Source organism: Lynx canadensis, chromosome B4 (assembly GCF_007474595.2).
Source record: "Lynx canadensis isolate LIC74 chromosome B4, mLynCan4.pri.v2, whole genome shotgun sequence".
In the NCBI taxonomy this organism is placed as follows: Eukaryota; Metazoa; Chordata; class Mammalia; order Carnivora; family Felidae; genus Lynx; species Lynx canadensis.
In genome coordinates this window covers 132,463,883-132,486,244 of record NC_044309.1, presented here as the reverse complement: position 1 = coordinate 132,486,244, position 22,362 = coordinate 132,463,883, and the positions used below count along the sequence as shown (strand labels likewise).

The following is a 22,362-nucleotide window of genomic DNA, read 5'->3' as shown; positions in this document are numbered from 1 at the left end:
TATACACATTTATTCTTCACGTTTACTCATTTATTGAGAAACTGCAACCTCTTAGACACTGTGAAATTTAACTGGTAACTTGTATCATTAGTTATTTCTATGTTTATTGTCCATATACTTTTGTAGGTATACACGTATATGTACATATATTCCTTCCTTCTTTCTCTCTTTCTCTCCCTACCTACCTATCTGCTTATATAAAATCCATGCTTGATCTTAACATTCGTTGACAGTAGGAACTATGACTTCCACTTACGTGCCTGCAGAGTTAAATACAGTCCAGTGCAAACAGTAGATGTTCAACAAGTGTTTCTTGATTAATCTTTAATTTTTATTCTTTAAAATCTTTAATCTTTAATCTTAATTTTTAGCCTTTACATGCACTGTACATTATTATACACAAAATCCACATATAACACTTATATTAGATAAGTTATAAATTATCCTATTTAACTCACCTTTGCAGACCTCCTACCTGCTAAAGCATGGTCGAGGCTCTAAAGTCAGAATGTGGGAAGTTAGTACGATGTGTGATAGGCTGTATACAGCATATTCTTAAGTGGAAAAAAAATGAGTTTACAGAAACTAATATTTATTATTGAGAGAAGGGAAGGATTAGGTAGGTGTGATTGGAAATGGTTTCCAGAAGTAGTCGAGGTAGAGGCCTTGAGAAGTTGATAGGATTTAAATAGATAGAGAAGCGGAGGGGGTGGTCCAGTATTGGGGGTGCAGGGTGAGAAATAGATGGTAATAAAGGTAAAGAAACTTTGAGGGGCGCTTGGGTGGCTCAATTGGTTAAGCATCCGACTTCGGCTCAGGTCATGATCTCACGGTCCTCAGGTTGGAGCCCCGTGTCGGGCTCTGTGCTGACAGCTCGGAGCCTGGAGCCTGCTTCAGATTCTGTGTCTCCCTCTCTCTCTGCCCCTCCCCTGCTCATGCTCTGTCTCTCTCTGTCTCAAAAATAAATAAAAACTTAAAAAAAAATAAAATAAAATAGGGGTGCATGTGTGGCTCAGTCCATTAGGCGACTGACTTCATTCAGCTCAGGTCACGTTCTCGTAGTTTGTGAGTTCGAGCCCCGCATCAGGCTCTGTGCGGACAGCTCAGAGCCTGGAGGCTGCTTCGGATTCTGTGTCTCCCTCTCTCTCTGCCCCTCCCCCGCTCGTACTCGCGCGCACGCGTTCTCTCTCTCTCTCAAAAATAAATAAACATTATCAAAAAATCTTTTTTAAATCATTATTTTTGAATTGTTGTCATGCTTTCTTCTTTTAGGTCATAGTGTTTTACTCATTGAAAAGATTACCAGTCTAAAAACCAAAGTCTAAGCACCCAGAAGACTGTTCCTCCTGGACAGATGGGAAAGAGGGTGGATAGATAGACTTCAGTCTGGTTTGTTTCGTTGAATTTGAAGATAATTTTTTCTTTTATAATGTTAAGCTTTTGTATTAAACGTTAACACAATGGCTAGGGACACCCGGCTGGCTTAGTCAGAGGAGCATATGACTCTTGATCTCGGGGTCATGAGTTCAAGCCACATGTTGGGTATAGAGGTTACTTTAAAATTAAAAAATAAGAAAATAAGCAAATAAAATGATGGCTGTTAGATGACTTTATACATCCCAGATTTGAGATTTAGATTGAGTGTTGTTGTGAATATTTCCATCAGAGAGTCATTGTCATTCTGAATTATCTTACTGTCCATATTGCTAAGTGTTGAGGTGACTCTGTTACTATAGAAAAATGCTTTTCCCCCGATTTCTCTCAGATGTAAAATAGAAGCCAATGGGAAAATATTTGACAAAAATCCACTCTGAAGAAACGCGTTTATGTAAACATGGTGAGGTATCCATGTGCTTGGCGCTAGTCAGTCTAGCATTCTGCCGGGAAATATATTCGCATCTTTAACAGAAACCTTTACCAACTAGTTACAACTCAGTCATATGCAAATTAGGGATATTTTAGAAGTTATTTTCATCTACCGATTTACTCTTTTAATGATTCTTTAGTAACTTGATTTGACTTTTTAAAAAACAAAGGCACTACTTTTTCTCTTTCTTTATCCTTGTGCTTCTATTTGTCCTTCTCCTTAACAAGCGTTTACTGGACACTTCCTACGGGTCACACTCTCCAGTGCTGGGGCACAAAGATAACTCCTAAGAAGGCCTCTTCGGGGGGGCCTGTTTGCCGGGAGGGCCCGGACTGGTGAGAATGAGGAAGTGTAAGGCTGACTACGTACAGGGCCCCAGACAGGGTGTGGTGAGAAAGACAATGACAGGGAAGGGCAAGGAAAGGAAAGAACAGGTTCAGGGCAAGAGAACAGGCTGCTTGAATCAGTTTGAAGAGATGGAAGAGCTTGGAGGTGAGAGGGTTGGAGAGAAATGGAACTCCCCACGGAGGGAGTGAGGTACGTGTCCTGAATTGTCTAATGCTGTGGCGTCCCAGCAGCCATTTCGCCCAGGCTGGCCTCCAACTGTGGATGAAAATGTGTTTCTGTAATAACTCAGGGCCTGACAGCGGTGATGATGGCATATAAATGTGCATCGTGAGGCTGTGTTGTGGTGTGCATGGTGATACGTAGACACTCGATAGTGAATTACACAATTCCTGTATCCTCTTCTGGGAGCTTCTGCTCAGTCTTCCTTTTGCCCATTCCCAGCCCATGATGCACTAACTTCATCAACTGTATCTCTTAAAATACTTTTCTTTCTTTCCATATCCAACTTCAGGTAAAACTACTTCAGAGCAAGCCCTAGCACGGAGTGTTGGTAACAGTTTGCGTCTAGAAATTTGGACCAGGCTCATAAGTCATAGATTCAGTAGGTCTTCCTATATCAGACCTACCTTAAATATCAGCTCCTTTCAGTTCCTTCTATTTGTAATAAATATTATTTGTCCCTTATACTCCAGGTGCTTTGTCATATTCTAGTTACTGTGGTGATATTAATGAATGAAATGGATAAAGATTCCGCCCTGACGGAACTTACATTTTGGTAATCATCACAACGGCTCTGAAAGATTGCTTCTTTTCTCCCACATAGACAAAGGATTTATTAAAATTAGGTTGCTACCGAAAGCAGGGTTTTCTTTCATGGGCTTTGTGTAGACACCAGGGCAAGAAGACATTTTTTTATTACAGGGGAAAACGGCCTTTTTTTTTTTTTTTTTTTTTTTTTTTTTTTGGTAGCTGGGGGTTCTGTAGGGATAGACCAGTATGATATGGCATATTTTCTCTAGTTTATCTTGTAAAAGATGAACGTTTGAAGGTTCTAAAAATATAGTGGTTTCAGAGACAGATAAGTGGGTGAAGAGAAAAATATTTAAAGACAAGTTATTTGAAGCTTTCCTTTCCTTGTGCTTCAGTGAGGAGAGAGAGAGAGAGAAGCGGCCACCAAATGACTAATGCATCAGTAATAGCTGGGGTATACTTTATATAGGCAGAAGAGAAATATAGTAAGAAAGTAGAAACAACTAAATAGAGAATCCTGTTATAGCATCAAAAAATCCGATTTAGGAGCGCCTGGGTGGCTCAGTCAGTTGAGCATCCAACTCTTGATTTCAGCTCAGATCATCATGACCCCAGGGTTAGAGATCGAGCCCATGTCAGGCAAATGTGGAGCCTGCTTAAGCTTCTCTCTCTCTCTTTCTCTCTCTCTCCCCCTACCCAGACCCCTTCTCCTGCTTGCTCTCTCTCTCTTTCTCTCTCAAATTAAAAAAAAAAAAATCCATTATTAAAATTACAATGGATTTGGGGGCACCCGGCTGGCTCTATCCGTGGAGCATGTGGCTCTTGATCTCAGGGTCATGAGTTCAAGCCACATGCGTGGTGTAGAGCTTACTTTAAAAAAAGGAAAAGAGGGGCGCCTGGGTGGCTCAGTCGGTTGGGCGTCCGACTTCAGCTCGGGTCACGATCTCACGGTCCGTGAGTTCGAGCCCCGCGTCGGGCTCTGGGCTGACGGCTCAGAGCCTGGAGCCTGCTTCGGATTCTGTGTCTCCCTCTCTCTCTGCCCCTCCCCCATTCATGCTCTGTCTCTCTCTGTCTCAAAAATAAATAAACGTAAAAAAATTTTTTTTAAAAAGGAAAAGAAAAAAGAAAATTGCAACGGATTTGAAACAGAGTGTTTTCAGTTGTATTTTTTGATCATGGTTCTTACTTGTTATTTTACAGACGCTGTGCCTACCCCCTCAGAAGAAAGCCCATCTCTGCAGACAAATGTGAGTTTGGACAAGAAACCAGACAGCAGTACCATCACAAATACCGTAACCGAAAGCCCTTTGCAAATGCCTCTGGAAAAGCAGTCAGCTGCAGAAAGCTTTGACACATTGACAACTTCACCATCGTTTTGGTCATCGAATAAGGAAGAGTTTGTCAGCCCTAATTTAAGGATGTCAAAGTCAGATTCTACCTTCTGTAACCAGGCCTCTGTAGAGACGCTCTATGTCTCTCCTTCATTCAAAACATTGGACCCAGTGAAGGAGATGGTAAGCAATAAGGACTGTCAGAAGCCAACACAATCCAGCATTGTTCACGTGGATGAGGAAAACCTCAAGACTGCAACCACATGGGGTGAGTCTGCGTGCACGCACCTGCGCGCGCGCTCACACACACACACACACACACACACACACACAGCTCTTCTGAAGTGTTCTTCTGTTATTTTTCTGTGCTTTCTGTCTCTGTTTCTGGTTCCCTTCTTTCACTCTCCATCCAGTGGCGTTAAAACATACAAGCCAGAGAGAGGGACTTCTCAGGTGGGAAAAAGCACCCCTTTTATTAAAGAGCTGAAAGGCAGTTCATCCCTGGGGGTTGCAAGTACTTGTTGAAGCACAAGTTCTGAGCAGTTCTGATTCCGAGTAAATTAGAAAGAACTAGCATTAAATAAGAGCTTCCTGTTAGGCGTTTAGGTTACCTATGAAGACACTTCATAAAAAGGAATGAGTTACTATGTATATTGATGTGTAGACACACAATGTATGTGTGTGTGTACGCGGCCTTTTTTTAAAGTGTTGTGTGCTGATTGCCCCCCCCAAAAAATGGTGGGGAATCTCTTCTTTATTCTGTCCTATAAAACACTAAAAGGGTTGCAGTATTCTTGGGCCTTGATGGCAAAGGAGAAAGCCAATTGGGAATCCAGATTGTTGGCTATCAGTTACCAAAGCCTACATCGTGATTATGCTTTCTTCTTTAAAGTTAATTAGTAGGGGCGCCTGGGTGGCGCAGTCGGTGAAGCGTCCGACTTCAGCCAGGTCACGATCTCGCGGTCCCTGAGTTCGAGCCCCGCGTCGGGCTCTGGGCTGATGGCTCGGAGCCTGGAGCCTGTTTCCGATTCTGTGTCTCCCTCTCTCTCTGCCCCTCCCCCGTTCATGCTCTGTCTCTCTCTGTCCCAAAAATAAATAAACGTTGAAAAAAAAAAATTAAAAAAAAAAAAATAAAGTTAATTAGTAAAAGAATAAGTTGTTTGTGCGCTTTTCCAAGACTGAGTCGTTTTATTGGTTCTTATGTGCAACAATGCTTACTAACTCATATAACTATAAAGCTTTTAAAAAATTTTTTTTTTCAACGTTTATTTATTTTTGGGACAGAGAGAGACAGCATGAACAGGGGAGGGGCAGAGAGAGAGGGAGACACAGAATCGGAAACAGGCTCCAGGCTCCGAGCCATCAGCCCAGAGCCTGACGCAGGGCTCGAACTCCCGGACCGCGAGATCGTGACCTGGCTGAAGTCGGACGCTTAACCGACTGCGCCACCCAGGCGCCCCGAAGCTTTTAATATAAATACTCTAAACTGCCTCAATCTCAGGTCAAAAGTACAAACAATGGAAGCCAACATGTCGAGGCTAAAGAAATTTACTTTGGTGTCAGTAAGGTCAGTGAATGATAGCACAGTCCCCTTGCTGCACTCTCCAGAATTTTAGGGGATCGAATAGCCTAAAAATAAACTGATTCTTACTTCTGTCACCAAATTAACTGCTCTGCGGAGACTGTTGATGTGGAAACCAATTAGTACTGGTTACAATGACTGTGACGGTTTGTGTGCATGGCTGTCCCCCGGGATGTTGTTACTATGAGTTCATTTCTTTCACAAATACCACAGAAAGATCATTGAAAATAGTTTTGGCCACTGCCTGTGTACCAAGCATACTTAATTATAAAAATTAGCTGGAAGTTCCTCTAAAGCCAGTGAGCAAGGAGGACTTTTGCTTCCATTTATAATGAAGTAGATAGTATTGTTCTAACCCTCCCACCGAAAATACTGGTTAAAGCTGGAAAACTATTAAAAGCTGGTTTGAAGTCCTGTAAAACAACCGAGGTAGAAAACACATGATGGGTCAAGATCCTAGGAAGGGGACTGTGACACTGTGATATAATATGAAATATATATTAGGTCTTCATCCCTGGTTCCCGGCACTGAGCTCCCTAAAAACCGTTGGAATTTCCTGAGTGATAGGAGTGAGAAGAGTCTTTTTGTTATTTGTAATAAACCCCTTCCTTCCATACCTGGGTTTATGTTGAGGTGCGTCTTGGAGAATGGGGGCTCGTTGCCAGAGTAACCAATCAGGCCAGTGGAGGGCTGGAACTTTCAGCCCCACCCACTGACCTCTAGGGAAGTTGAGTTCATCACCAATGGCCAATGATTTGATCAATCATGTCTCTGTAACGGAACCTCCATAAAAATCCCCAGACAGTGGGGTTTAGAGAGCCTCCAGGTTGGCGAACACGTGAAGTTTCTGGGAGGTTGGTGCACCCGGAGAGGGCATGGAAGCTCTGGGCCCTTCCCCATACCTTGTCCGGTGCATCTTTCCATTTGGCTGTTCCTGAGTTGTATCCTTCCTAACAAACTAGTAATAGGAAGCAAAGCACTTTCCTGAGTTCCGTGAGCCGTTGTAGCAAATTACCAGCCCCGAGGAGGGGATCATGGGATCCCTCAATTTATACCCGGCAGGTCAGAAATATGTGAGATCTAGACTTGTGAGTGGCAACTGAAGTGGGGGACGGTCTTGAGGGATTGGGCCTCTCACCTGTGGTGTTTGCACTAACTCTGGGTAGTGCCAGAATGGAGTTAAATTATAGGACACCCAGTTAGTGTCCCCAGAGAATTAGAGAAATCCTTGGTGTGCAGAACCCACATTCGGTGTCAGAAATGATGTGAGCAAAGTAGGAAACTAGTTTACTTGTAGTTGGCCCCGCATTCACCTCAGTTTTCCCCCCATGGATCATTTGCCTATTCGCAGAGCAGGATGATGGAAACTGAGGGAAAATCAGAGGCCTGGGCTCTCCACTGTTTACTGAGCTTGAGAGATAGGATTGGAGTTTGGGGCATCCCCGGTGGCAGGGACTCCAGGGGCGAATATGCCAGAAGAGAAGAAGTCACAGAGGAGAAAGCCCCGAAGTCTTTGTGCAATTTCTTACTGAAATACCTACTCCTGCTAAGTTGCACACGTTAGGGATGTGATGCCAAGAAGTTAAAGGGAGGCAGCTTCTAGAGGGCAAAGGTTCTCATCATCTCACGGCTCTGGGAGACAGACAGAGGGTGGAGCTCAGGGTCTGCCAAACTGGAGTGGCTCTGGTGAGTAGCGTGCTCTCAGCTGGGACCTGCGACAGGCCACGCCCCAGGCATCACAACTCCCATCTAGGGGCGAGAACAGACCAGAACTAGAACAGCCCTCACAAATGCCGAAACCCAGCTCCAAGTGGAGCAAAGGGATTGTATTGCGTTCCATCTGTCTTCTAGAAGACAGTGAAGCCCTTGCTTAAGAGCTCCTATAATTTCTCATGCAAAGTTTTTGGCTTTTAAAATACACGAGAAAAACAGACAACAGAAGCAGAACCACAGAGAAGCTAGATACTGACATTGTAAGATAAGTACTTTAAAATAGCTGTGATTAATATGATCAAGAGCACAGAGGGAAGGATGGAGAATTTCACCAGAATACAAGTATCTGTGAAGAAAGAATGAAACGAGGGGCGCCTGGGTGGCTCAGTCGGTTGAGCGTCTGACTTCGGCTCAGGTCGTGATCTCACGGTCCGTGGGTTCGAGCCCTGTGCCGGGCTCTGTGCTGATGGCTCGGAACCTGGAGCCTGCTTCTGATTCTGTGTCTCCCTCTCCCCTTCCCCCCTTCATGCTCTCTCTCTCTCAAAAGTAAATGATAAACATTAAAAGATTTTTTTTAAAAAGAGTGAATGAATGAAACGAAAGTTCCAGGGCTGAAAAATATAGTAGCCAAAATTAAGGCCCTGAGGGCACTGTTCAGTCACATGGCCTGAGGTTATCAAAAGAGAGCTTCGGTACTGGCAGAGGAGCTGGGAAGTCATGTGGGCAATCCTAAAATACGTGGGTAAATATAAAACGCGGTATATTTTATTTTTATTCTCACTCTTAAAATGCATGTGACTGTTTAAAGCAAACTTTTCCTGCTGTATTTTGTTTTAAAACAGTAGATGTAATGTATATCACAACACAGGCCAAAGAATGGCTGGATTGCATAGTTGTTAGCGGCTCAGGTTCTGGGATCACCCTGCCTGGGCTCATAATCTCAGCCCAGCCACTGGCTGCGTGACCTCTGCGTGGCGCTGTCTTCATCTACGGAATGGGGCCGCCGGAGGGGGTCCCTGAATTCGCAAACATCAGGTGCTCAGGGTAGGATCTGGACCTGGCCAGTGCCGTAGAAAAGTTTGCTATTTTTACTCCAGTGTCCGTGTTTTTGTTTTTAATGTTTATTTTTGAGAGGGAGAGGGAGAGAGAGAGAGAGAGAGAGAGAGAGAGAGAGAGAACAAGCGGGGGAGGGGCAGAGAGAGAGAGAGAGACACAGAATCCGAAGCAGGCCCCAGGCTCCAAGCTGTCAGCACAGAGCCTGACGTGGGGCTCGAACCCACGAACCGTGAGATCATGACCTGAGCCGAAATCGGACGCTTAACCGACTGAGCCACCCAGGCACCCCCAGTTTCCATGTTTTTAGTTCTGCTTTTATTTATTTATTTAATGTGTATTTATTTTTGAGAGAGACAGAGACAGAATGCGAGTGGGTTAGGGGCAGAGAGAGAGGGAGAGACAGAATCCGAAGCAGGCTCCAGGCTCCGAGCCGTCAGCACAGAGCCCGATGCGGGGCTCGAACTCACGAGCCCTGAGATCATGACCTGAGCCGAAGTCGGACGCTCAACCGACTGAGCCACCCAGGCGCCCCTTTAGTTCTGCTTGTAGAGCCCCGAGCCCCCAGCCCCCTCCCAACCCTCCACATCCACTCCGGTTATTTCCAAAAGGACCCAGGAGTTCCTCGCTTATTCTCAGGAGCAAGGAAACCCCTATCCTTCCGGAAAGGGCCTTGCAGGCTGAGGAATAGAGCCCAGCTGGGACGGGCCAAAGAGATCCTAGGGAGCTCCAGTTCATTCTCCCCAGAGCGGCCAGAGGACCTGACGACTGCTGCTCCCCCGCTGAGACGGCAGACCCCTCGGACTGTCGCCCTGTTCCTGAAGGTCGCTAGCCTTCCACTGCCCTGCGCGGTCTCGCTTCTGCCTCTCCCCGCAGCCTGGTGATGCCTCCGCTTGCCAAGTAAACCAAATCGCTTCACCAGCTTGGCGCTGTTGTTCCCTCAGACCAGAACGCTTCCCACCCAGCCCTTCCCCGCTGCACTCCTCCTTCAGGGCTCAGCTCAAACGTCGCTTCCACAGGATTCCCTGACCCCCTTGATTACTTCGGATCCCCTCCCACTCTGTGTTGTCTTGGTACCCGTAATTATCCTCCTAGCACGTACCGCCATTCGAGTGGCATGGGATCGCATATCCATGAAGTTGTCTGATGTCTCCCCCACTCCCCGAGTGGGATGGCGCCTTCCTGAGGGAGGGACCACGTCTGCCTGTTGGTTATTGAAGCCCCAGCCCCGACCCCAGGGCCTTGCACACGGCAGGTACCCAACATTCAACAAGTGAATCCAAAGCAGCTTAGTAAAGCAGCCATGGAGAGTGTGCGTGAAGAAATAATGGAAGAAAGCACTGGAAAATGACGCCAGGACGGATGACGAAGCGCTGTGTGCGCCAGGTTAAGAAGTTTGGACTTCAGTTTGAAGAGAATGCAAGTCACTAAAGATTTTAAGCCACGTGAGTGGCTTTTTGAATGTGTTGTAGAAAAATTACTGTTTCCTAAGCAGGGGGGAGTGTGGAGGATTGATGTGGAGGGGGGTGAAGCTGGGGCAGGGAGCTCGTCAGGGGCTGTTGCTGGGAAGGAAACCAAGTGGGAGATTGGAGAGCAGAGCAGGTGAGGTGGGGGAGGGGGGGGCGGCTAGCCTGAGATGGGGCACAGTCAGGGCCAAGTGGGCTAGAATCCAGAACAGAAAGGCACTCACCTTACCCTGAGCGCCCGTAAGGAAGGAGGGGAAGGGATGTGTCAGAGTGTGAGGGGTGGGTTTGGTGGGTTTTGCTAATTAAGATGTATTTGAGCCTTCATGTGCCACACATTGTATGTCGTGGCCTCCATATCTCATCGACTGAGGTCACCTGCCCAGACTGAGGGGAAGTGGTATAAAGGCAGTGAAAGGTCTGCTGAGATTTAGGAATAGCCACTCGAGAGAATGGAAGAAGATGCTGAGAAGACACGGGTGCAATGGAGCGATAGAGCCAGAATTTGTGGGGGTCCTAATTTGCAGGATGTGTGCTTTCTCCAATAGCGCTGAGCAGCCTGGGGGTAGGAATGAGAAAGCATATTTGAATTGAAATAGGATTTGGACAGGAATTTGCAAACCATAGCTTTGAGGCCAAATGTGGTCACCCCCTGTTTCTGCAAATAAAATTTTATTGGAACACAACCATACTAACTGGCTCCCACGAAGTCTTTGGTTGCGTTTGTGCTACAACAGCAGAGCTGAGAAGTTGTAATGGAAACTGTCCCGTAAAGCCTAAAATATTTACAATTTGGTCCTTGACAGAAGAGGTCTGCCTGACTCCTGGATTAGGAATTAGCAGCAGATAAAGCAGAAACCATGGCAGTGGGGGGAGAGGAGGGGAGCGAGGAAGTGGTTCAAGTGATGGATAACGAGAAAATAAAAAGATTATTGGACCTGATGTCTCGATGAGGCCAAAGTGTAGATGCATTAAAGGGAATGAGAAGGCTGGAAGGAATCGAGAAGGAAAGTAATCTTGGAAAGCAAGATTTCAGAGTAGGGCAGCTCAAAGGAATGGCTGCAGGTAACTTGCGGTTGAGGAATTCAGGAAACGATGAGGCAGGATCGATGGCTGGTCTCCGTGGACGCTGGGTGAAGGAAGATAGACACGACACTGTCTACTTTCTGGGGTGTTTTTTTTTTTTTCTATTTTATTGTTTTAAGAAGTATTTGTTTATATGAAGGGTCCAGGTCTGGTGTTACAAAACTCTTTGGAGATGATGAGCTTGGTAAACTTAAAAATACTTGCACCCTCATGGTGTAACAGATCTCAGCCACCTAATATAGGTTAATATTCTCGTTCTAATATTTTCACCGAATGATGGATTTGCAGCAACCTCGTTTGACCTTTTGATACTGAATAACTCTGTTCCTAGAACAGTCCATTCGTTCTCTTCCTCCGTTTAAATTTTAAGTTCTTTATGTCTAGGTCAAACTATTCCTTTAGGTCATTAGATCATTTGTCATGCATACCAAAAAGAAAAAAAGAAGATAGAAGATGCACAGAAGCCAGATCATTATATCCGTGAGCCATAGTTTGGGTAAGTGTGTTAGACTGCCCTGGACTTTTCTTTCTAATTTTGGGGGTAGGAAAAAAAAAATCCATATGTTCGCATGCTGGGCTAGTGGTGAGCGTTCTCACTGGCTCTGTCCTTTGTTTATATCTCATTGATTCCATTTTTGTACCATGGGTTTCAGTGGTGGGGGTTCTGTGGACCCAGCAACACCTCCAGCTGTACAGCTCCTGCCTGCCTCCGTGCAGACAAAAAGACACACTGATTTGATTTTTTACATTCAGTGAGCCAAATTTATACTTCGTAGGTAAGTGAGAAGACTCAGCATTAATCCAATCGTCCAGTCATCCCAATAACAGTTTAGCATCAGTGATTAGAGGCAGAGTCATTAGCATTTCTCTCGAATCCTATGTTATTCCTAAATCTGTTTCTTTTCATGTAACTCCTTGATAATCATGACAATAAATTTTCAAATATTGTACTTTTAAAAATACGACATTGGGACGCCAGGGTGGCTCAGTCTGTTAAGTGTCCAACTTCGGTTCAGGTCATGATCTCATGGTTCGTGGGTTTGAGCCCCGTGTTGGGCTCCGTGCTGACAGTTCAGGACTTGCTCGGGATTCTCTCTCTGCCCCTCCCCTGTTCATGCTCTCTCTCTCTCTTCCAAAAAAAAATAATAAACATTAAAAAAAATTTTTTTTTAAGTACAAGATCTAATTCACGCACCAGAAAATGCACCCTATTAAAGTGTACAATTCAGTACTTTTCGTATATTCTCAGAATTGCGCCATCATCACCACTAATTCCAGGATATTTTCATTACCCCAAAAAGTCCCGTATCCATTAACAGTCACTCCCCATTCCTTCCTCCCCCCGAACGCTTCCTCCTAAGCAGTGATCTACTTTCTGCCTCTGTGCATTTGCCTACTCTGGACGTTTCATGTTACGGAATCATACACTATGTGCCTCTCGTGTCTGGCTTCTTTGACGCAGCACAGCGTTTCCAGGGTTCATCCATGTTGTCGCATGAATCAGTACTTCTCTCCTTATGGCTGAGTAATACTCCACTGTTTAAACACATTTTATGTATCTATCCATCAGCTGATGGATATTTGAGTTGTTTCGTCTTTTTAGCTATTACAAATAATATTACTACGGACATTTGTTACTTTCTACAACACAGAACAAAATCAGAATTTTTTTTTTAGTTTTTTCTTTTACATTTATTTATTTTTGAGAGGCAGAGCACAAGTGGGGGAGGGGCAGAAAGAGAGGGAGATCCAGAATCCGAAGCAGGCTCCAGGCTCTGAGCTGTCAGCACGGAGCCCGACGCGGGGCTCGAACTCACAAACCGTGAGATCATGACCTGAACCGAAGTCGGACGCCCAACCGACTGAGCCACCCAGGCGCCCCTAAAATCAGAATGTTTTAATTCATGTGTACAGGTAACTTAACAGTCGTTATATATCAGATAGGAAAACTGAAAGAGAAGAATAAAAAGCTCCTGTTTTATCGTGAACAGTTTGAAGTGTTTAGCTGAACAAGGACCTACTGCTAACAGAAAAATTTACATTTGCAGCTCCAGGCGAAGAGAGTTTAAAAATATTTCTAGGAATGTATTCGTCATGATATTTTTGCAGCGCAGTTCTTCTAAATGCTTTTTAAATTTCGAGTTGCAATATAATAATTAAGGGGCCTGATGTTTTCACGAGCATAAAAAGTCAGAGATAACACATCCGCATTTGGAATCGCTTTATCGGTGCTATTTTTAAGCGAGTGCAGCATTAATTGGCGTGCATATATCACCCGGGGAGATCGTTTAAATTCAGCCATTTATCGCGGCTGGCTCCAGCTCTGGTGGGCGCACTGTATGAAGAGGATGGCTGCTAACAAGACAGTCCAGTACCTTCCGCAGTGAGTGGGAGCAGGGTGACGAAATGGGCAGGAGAGGCACCCTGGAGTGCAGCGTTGAAGTGTCTCGTACAGCTGTGGCGTGTTTGGAAACAAAAGTAAATTGGTGCGCAGCAATTAGAGCTGAAGTGGCTTTTTATGAGCAGAAGCCCGTGAATCAAAGCTACCAAACTGTAAACAATGATAAGCTATTCAGTCAGCAGTTGTAGCTACAAAGCGAAAGAAAGGTGGACACACAGCAGAAAACAGTGATTCTCAGACGTTAGCAGGCATCGGACACACTTGGAGGCTTGTTAAAACTCAATGTCCTGGGCACAGTCCCAGTTTCTGATTTAGAGAGATGGGGCCCAAGGACTTTATTCCTAACAAATTCCCAGGTGCTGCTGCTGCTTGTTCAGGGGGCGCACTTTGTTGTTGTTGTGAATGTTTTATTTATTTTTGAGAGGGGGAGGGGCAGAGGGAGAGAGGGGGACAGAGGATCCAAAGCGGGCTCTGTGCTGAGAGCAGCGAGCCCCATGTGGGGCTTGAACTCACGTACCGCGAGATCATGACCTGAGCGGAAGTCAGACGCTCAACCAACTAAGCCACCCAGGCACCCGCTTTGAGAACCGCTGGCATAAAATTAAACCAGGTAATCACATCGCGTCCATGTGACTAACGTAACTGTGTTACCCTTTTTCAGTGACCTGCTGGAGAATGTGCTATCCCCAGGTGAGGGTAAACCCAGAAAGAGAAAGACTTGGGATATAGAAACGGGAGAGCCAACACGGGAGGATGGTGCGGGGTGACAGGTGACATGTCAGGTGACAGCTGTGACCCAAACAGAGCACACCCAGAGCAGAGCAGCGGCGTGACTCAGGGCGCACACGTGTGGAGGCTCTCTCACCCTTAGCGTGCCCGTCACCACCATGCCCTCTCTTCAACCCAAGGACAGAACGTCAGGATAAGGCTGACCTAGATTCTTCTGTGCGCTTGTCTTGCCTTGACCATGTGCCGATGAAGTCCCTATTTTCCTTTTCGTGTCCTGCTGCTACATCGGCTGAGAATACTCATGTCACCCCCAAAATGTCTTGTGATTGGAATTTTTCCTAAAAACTGGACGGAGATAGCCCTCAGAGAGCTTTGAAGCAGAAAATAGAAGCCGCCTGCCCCAGCCATGTTTTTTACAGGAGAGGTTCAATTTCGTTTAAAGGGACATGCATCTCTAAGCAAATAAAATAATATAGAAAGATAAGAAGTCATGTGTGCTTAGCGGTAATTTCCCTTTCTATGACTTCAGCTTTTTTTTTTTATGTGAAAGTAGCAAGTCTAGAGTTAGCTGCAAGACTTTAGAAAACAAACTCTGCCAACCCGCACCACCTAATGCACGCATGAATGTAAATAGATACTCCAAGAAGACAAGAGAAAGTTGTGTCCAAGAAAGTTTGGAAAACCCTTGAATAAATTAGTGTACGACTTCTCAGAACTTTAAATGTGCTAATGTTCGTTGTTAACCTCCTAACGAGAGGCACGACATGCAATCGCCTGGTCTTACTTGACTTTGAAATACTGTTTTCACAAAACCTCTTTTGACATCTCCAGGAACACAGCGTTCCTCAACACAGTTTGGGAAATAATGATTTATTATTTATTTATTATTATTTTTTAACATTTATTTATTTTTGAGACACAGAGAGACAGAGCATGAACAGGGGAGGGTCAGAGAGAGGGAGACACGGAATCTGAAACAGGCTCCAGGCTCTGAGCTGTCAGCACAGAGCCCGACGCGGGGCTCGAACTCACAGACCGTGAGATCATGACCTGAGCCGAAGTCGGCCGCTTAACCGACCGAGCCACCCAGGCGCCCCGGGAAATAACGATTTAAAATGAAGTGCACAAGAAGCAATGAGTATGATTTTGTCTGAAAGGGAATTAAAATGTTATCAAATATTTTACAGAAAAGTGGTTTAGAATGCTTTTGATTTTACTTACTGTTTCTTGGTGAAAAAAAAAAAAAAATTCCATACGTGTGCTCAAGTGTCCCAGATCTCAAGTGGGCTGGAGTTCAGTTTTGACCGTATTTGAACAGTTAGAGAAAAAGATTCGTTTGACAGCTTTTAGGTACTTGTAGTTGGTTGTTCATTTTACCATAATAGTCTCTGTAGGGGACAAAAAAAAAAAAAAAAAGGATGAAGGAATCTAAGTTACAGCTTTCTCAGACTTTCTGCTTTAAATGCCAACTTAAAATGCCACCAGCCAGTAGAACAGGGTGTAATACTTTACTTTTCTGCTCTCTCTGGTAAGTGTGGTGTGAAAGTACATCGGGCACGGTTCACAGTCAAGGTGACTATTGATACTTCCATGTTCGTTTCATTTCCATGGCATTGTTGGTATATAATACATCTTTAGATTTTCTCTGCTTCCTGCTTCGGGTTTATCTAGGCTTATGATGACTATTTAGCATATGAAACTGTCAGTAGTATATTTATGTTGAGACCTTGCAGATGGGGATTTTACATTGAAAAATTATTTTAGCCATTACTCTCGTGTGTATGTTGCATAATCTCTCTCTCCCTTGTAGTTTCAACCACCTCTGAAGGAACGTCCTCCTTTTCTACTTTATCCATGCCGTCTCCCGACTCAGCCTCTCCGGAGACGTCTGTTCATCTCCTACCCCGCATTTTGGCGGGACCTTCCTTCTGGTCTCTGGCCCAGCAACGGTCTTCTTCCGCCTCCTTTAAAGATGAAGATGAGACGGCCGGGGCTCACCACCCCTTTGCTCCTAGGGACCGAGCGTCTTCTGATGAAGAGGAGAACGACAACCTCCATCTGCTGGAGAGTCTTCCGGATAACTCTGAGTGTGCTAAAGAGCAGACGAGTCCTGCTTCTGCCAGTAACTGGGCAGAGTCTTCCACCCCCAGGGCAGACCACGTCACCTCTGTGTCCTGTCTGAGTTTTCAGACACCTGCCGGCCTGCCGGGGGAGCCTAAAACAAACGATTCCATTAAAACTCTCCTAGGGGAGGTGAAAAATGCCATAGTGAAACTACACGAAGACCTGAGCACGGTGATAAGAGAACTTAACGTCATCAGTAGCCATCTGGTGAGCATGAGTGGGAATAGTCTGCAGCTAAAGTCTTCCCAGCTTCCCCAGTCTTCCGAGGGGACCTCAGATCACATGTAACAAGCCCGAGAGCCCCTGTCGGTAGAACTCGTGTGGTTCCACCTCCCGAAGACCTAAGTTAGCCTTTGGTAGATTCTCATCCTTCCGGCAAAAATGGGGCGGTGGTTGGATTTTTCCTTGTCAGGCTTATTAACAAATATCTTTCAAACCACTGAACTCATTTGGGTGGTTTCTTTTTTAAAGAGGAAAAAGCATCACCTTTGATAACATTTTCAGATTCAGCTACAAACTGTTTTTCATTTGACACTGAAGAGAATTTCTTTCTTCCACACCCTGGACTTCACCTCCAAATATATTAAGCGTTAGTGGAAGCTGTGGCAAGACCTCAGACTGCAAATGGCTCTTCCAGAGCTTTTGGATGAGCAGGTGGTAAGAAGGCCTTCAGAGCCTGGGGTCGCTGTTCCGTCTGCTCTCGTGCCAGGTTTCAGACTCTGCAAACAAAGGACCGGCCATCTTTCCCTTCCTGTGGCTGCCACCATTGGTTGGGGGGTTAAGCGGAGACAGGTGGGACATGGGACAGGTGTTTTCATTGCTAATGTTTATGGCAAAGTGAATCCAAATGCATCCTTTGGTTGTATTTGGAAAATAAATTTGATATTTTTCATCTTCTATGTATCCTTTTAATTTATTAAGACAGCCTTTCGAGTAGGATTTTTATTTTGTATTTATTTTTAAACTTAAAAAAATTTTTTTAACGTTTATTTGTTTTTAGAGAGACAGAGTGTAGCGGGGGAGGGGCAGAGAGAGAAGGAGACACAGAATCCGAAGCAGGCTCCGGGCTCTGAGCTGTCAGCACAGAGCCCGACACGGGGCTTGGACCCACGAACCACGAGATCGTGACCTGAGCCAAAGTTGGTCACTCAACCGACTGAGCCACCCAGGCGCCCCCTAGAATTTTTACTTCTGGGAAAATGATCTAGTTGGGAGATCATAGACCAGTGCTTCTCCATCCTACTGCACAGTGGAACCACCAGAGACGCTTTCATTTTGTTTTATACTTACTTGAGAAGGCAGCGTAAGGGCTCCGTGTACCCATTGCTCAGTTCCAACAATTACCAACGAAGCGCTAAGATAAATTCCTGATTATTTTGAAGAAATATGGGACATCTAAAATATATTCTAATGCCAAACCCAAGCCGATTTTCATCACGCTAACTGGGGTAAGAACTAGAAGGAAATGCTAGTGGGAGTGTTAGTGCAAAGACTGTAATGTGGGAGGGTGTTTGGCATATTTGAGGAGGGGCAAGGAAGCCAGTGCGGCTAGCGTGAAGTGAGGGAAGGGGACAACGGTAGGAGATCTGAGGTCCTGGAGGAAAGAACAAGGAGCAGTGCCAGATGATACAGGTTCTAGAAGACCGTCGTTAGAGATTTTGGCTTTTACTCAATAAAAATTGTGACAAGGTTTTAGGGTGAAAAATGATCTTGGGCTTCTAAAATGATCACACTGGTTCTGGGGAGAGAGGGATGCAGGGACACGGGATGAGGAAGGTAGGCCGATTGGAAGGCCATTGCAGTTATCCAGATAAGAGCGGGTGGTGGATCAAAGGAGGGTATATGAGAAGTGATTAGGGATTGGTTGATGGGTTGGATAAAATATGTAAGAGAAAAAGCGTCACAGCTGAACCCAAAGTACTGGACTGAGCAATTAAAATTGCTCATCAACTGAAACGAGGAGGGTGGCAGACGGAGAAAAGTTTTGAGGCATTCAGTTTGAGATAGGTTACATCTCAGATGTCCATTAGATAACCCAAGTGGAGATACCAAATAAGCAATTGGATATAAGAGTTGAGTCTGAGAGAGAGATCTAGATTGGAACGGAGGCGGTGGGGTTTAGTAATTGATGGTTATTTAAAGCTATGAGACTGGATGAAATTGCCGAAGGAGGGAGTATAATAGTGGAGAGAAGTTGAAGGCCTGAGCCCTGGGGCAGGCCTAAGAAGATCAGGAAGAAGTTAAGGAATCCATGAATAAGGCCGAGACGGAGTCACCACTGAGGTAGAACAAAACTACACAGCGTGTAGTGGTTGGAAGCCCGGAGTGTGTTTCTCTTCGCGACCCTTACCTCTTCCATATGCATATGCACCTTGCCGAGTTCTTTCCAAACCCTATTAGATTTTTTAAAGTTTTTGTTTAAATTTCAGTTCATTAACATACAGTGTAATACTAGTTCCAGGTGTGCAATATAGTGATTGAAAGCCCTATTAGATTTTGATGAAAGTTGCATTAAATCTACTCATGAATTTGGGGGATTTTGACAAATTTAATCTTCTAATCTAGGAGCATCGTACATCTGTCTTCTTTCATAAATTTTATGTTTAGCTTTCCAATCCATGAGCATGGTATTTCTCTATGTTCTATGTCTTCTCTTAATGCTTCACAGTAAACTCATAATCTCCCTCACAGAGGGCTTCTATTTCTTTTTTAAAGACTTAATCCTTTCATACTTGATATTTTTGTGTATTGTAAGTGCTACCTTTTTGCGAGTTTAAAAAAATTTTTTTGATGTTTATTTTTGATAGAGAGTTGGGGAGGGGGAGAGAGAGGTAGAAAGAGAATCGGAAGCAGGCTCCACGCTGTCAGCTCAAAGCCCGATGTGGGGCTCAAACTCACGAACCACGAGATCATGACCTGAGCCGAAATCAAGAGTCGGATGCTTAACCAACTGAGCCACCCAGGCACCCCCCTCCCACCTTATTTTGAAAAATTTTTAATGTCTATTTATTTTTGAGAGAGAGAGCAAGAGTTGGGGGGTGGGGGTTGCCAGCTTTTAAATTTTGGAACGTAACAGTTGATAGAAATCTAAATCTCGGTCTAGATTTCACTGATAGTTAACAAGTTGCCATGTTTGCTTTATCTCCCTGTCTTGCTAAACATGTTTATATCTATATATGCATTATGTAGATAGGTAAATAGACACACACATTTTGCTGAACCATTTGAAAGAAATGTTCGGATATCATGACACTTCACCACAGGATACTGCAACATACTTACTACATGAATCAGGGTAATTTTTTTCCAATCTACCTTCCAGTTAACGAGGCCTCTCTTCAGCTATGTCTAATCTGTTGTTAACTCCTCCCATTACGTTTTAAATTCAGTTATTCCTTTTTCATTTCTAGAATTCTACTTGGTTCTTTTAAAATATTTTAAAAGATTCCTTAAAAAAACTTTTCACACATCCATGTTTCTTGCAGATCTTTTCAAGTAAGAATATTAAGCAAACTAGTATAGAATTCTTACTAGCAAGTATAGTAAGTAAACTAGAGAGTATTCTGACCAGCAAACTATTAAGAATATATGCATTTAAGGCCATAAATTTCCCTTTACTGCAACCTGCCAATTTTTAAAAATTTGAAATACAATTCACATACCATAAAATTTACTCTTTTAAATATGGTTCAGTGGTTTTACTTTATTAACAGGGTTGTACAACCATCACTACTATCTAATTCTAGAACCATTTCATCACCACAAAAAGGTACTCCATACTCCTTAGCCGCTCCTCCCCAGTTTCTTCTCCTTCAAGCTCCTGGTAACCCCCAATCTACTTTCCGTTTCCACTAATTTGCCTCTTAATGGGTATTTCATATAAGTGGAATCTTATGTGGCTTTTTGTGTCTGGCTTCTTTCACTTAGCATGATGTTTTTGGGCTTCAACCATTGTAGCATGTGTGAGTACTTCATTCCTTTTTATGTCTGAATAATATTGCATTGTAAGGATATACCACATTTTGTTTACTGGTTCATCAGTTGATGGCCATTTCGGTTGTTTGCACTTTTTTGGCTACTGTGAATAATGCTGCTACGAATATTTGTGTGAACATATGTTTTCAGTTCTCTTGGATGTATATACCCGGGAGTAGAATTGCTGGGTCGTACGGTTACTCTTACATATAACTTTTTAAGGAATTGCCAAGCTATTTTCTGAAGCAGTCTCACCATTTTACCACAAGTATGGGTATGTAGTATGTTCGTTGTCCTTTGGCTCAAAAAATATTCTAATTCCTGTCATGAAGAAGCGTAGAAGTGTATTTCTTAACTTCCCATCATTTGTACTCTAATAATTTTAACATCTAAAGTTTTTAGTGGTCTGTTTTTGTTATCTATTGCCCTGCTGATTTGTGCTCATGGTGTATGTTTCCTTGTGTACCTGATCATCTTCGATTATATGTTCGTCATTTATTTGTATGATTAATACAAGAATTTGTTTTTACTACTGCCAAGTGCCTGGTGCTGTTGCACCACCATACCGCTTAGGTAAATGAAGGTCGTGGCTTGAAGTTTTCTAGAATCCCCAGGTTAATCCTAGACTTAAATTTCTCATAAACGATGGTTCATTTCTAATTCATTCTCATTGCGTAGCCATTGGGTTCCACTTTGTTGTAAGGAGTGGTGTCATGTTAGACTTCCCACCTGTGTGAGGTGATTTCTGTTCCTATCACCATCAAAATGAAAGTTGGAATCAATTCAATTCCACAAATACCCTTAGAGAAAAGTGGCTTCTATGATCATTTACCTATCAGGTCTCTGTTGCTTTTTTTTTTTTTTTTTTTTTTTTTTGAGTACCTATTACTCGTAAGACTATTCCAGACCCTGGAGATTCATTAGTGAGCAAAACCAGATATTCCTGTCCTCACAGACCCTGAGCCCTAGAGTTATGGGGAAATTTGATAGGTTAATCAAATTGTTGTTGTTGTTGTTTTTATTGTAAAAATCGAATGGTTTGGGGAAAGGCAACGTACAGTTTGACCTGGTGAAGTGTTCAGGGAAAGCTTATCTAAGGAAGTCCCTTGAGCTGACATACAAAACCTAAGATTATCAAAGTAAATGCTGCTAATGACATGTGGGGCAAGTCAAGTTCTTTATGAAATAACACAGAACATAAAATAAGGATGAAATCTTAAGACGTCTTCTGTTGGGTTTCTTCATATATCTGGGAGACCCACAAATGGATTCTTAAGGGATAGTAGGGTACAGTATCTCCTTTTTTTTTTTTACTCGCTCTGAAATTTCTGAGTTGTACATTGCTAAGAATTGAGAAGAAACAAACCTCCAGAGAGATAGCACTCCTCTCTCCTTCCCTCCATTACCAAGAGGTGCTGCATCAGATATCTTGAAATGTACTCAGAGATACACCCCACAAATAACTAAGGCAACAAAAGCTATCCCTTTGAGTAACTGCCTTACATGCACAAAGTAACTCCAGGTTTTAACTAGGTTTTACATAGCTCATATATTTTAATTCAACCGTTTTTTTAAATCAGTATAATTAACAAGCACTTACGTGAGTTTCTATTTAGCCAACTCCATTAAGTGACTAGAACAAACCTGGCCTAAATTAGGAATGGGTATATTCTGATTGACTTTGTAATTATCTCAGGTTAAAAATACTTCATTAAATGCTATTAAGTATTTTATTTGAAACTTGAGGCTCTTATTATAAGGCAGTTACAAAAATATTTTACAGTTTACCTATTGTAAAATTACTTATGTATTCATCCTTGACATATTTAATAAGCACTCGTTACGAGTAGGCAGTTTGCTAGACACTGGGGACACCATGGCGAACAAGATGGGTGTGGGTCCTGGCTTCAGCGTCGCAGCTTCGTGGAGGTACAGGGAGA

General features: G+C 43.8%; 1 protein-coding gene across 1 annotated transcript in view; it reads left to right on the top strand.

The window, feature by feature from the left end:
- The window catches only part of ENTHD1 (ENTH domain containing 1), a 93,581-nt gene extending 76,532 nt beyond the window's left edge, over nt 1-17,049 (top strand). The window contains exons 5-6 of the mRNA XM_030320695.1: nt 4,166-4,564; nt 16,134-17,049. Coding sequence (XP_030176555.1) covers nt 4,166-4,564; nt 16,134-16,735 — 1,001 coding nt within the window. The 3' untranslated portion in view covers nt 16,736-17,049. The remainder of the gene's footprint in view (nt 1-4,165; nt 4,565-16,133) is intronic.
- The last annotated feature ends 5,313 nt before the right edge of the window (nt 17,050-22,362 follow it).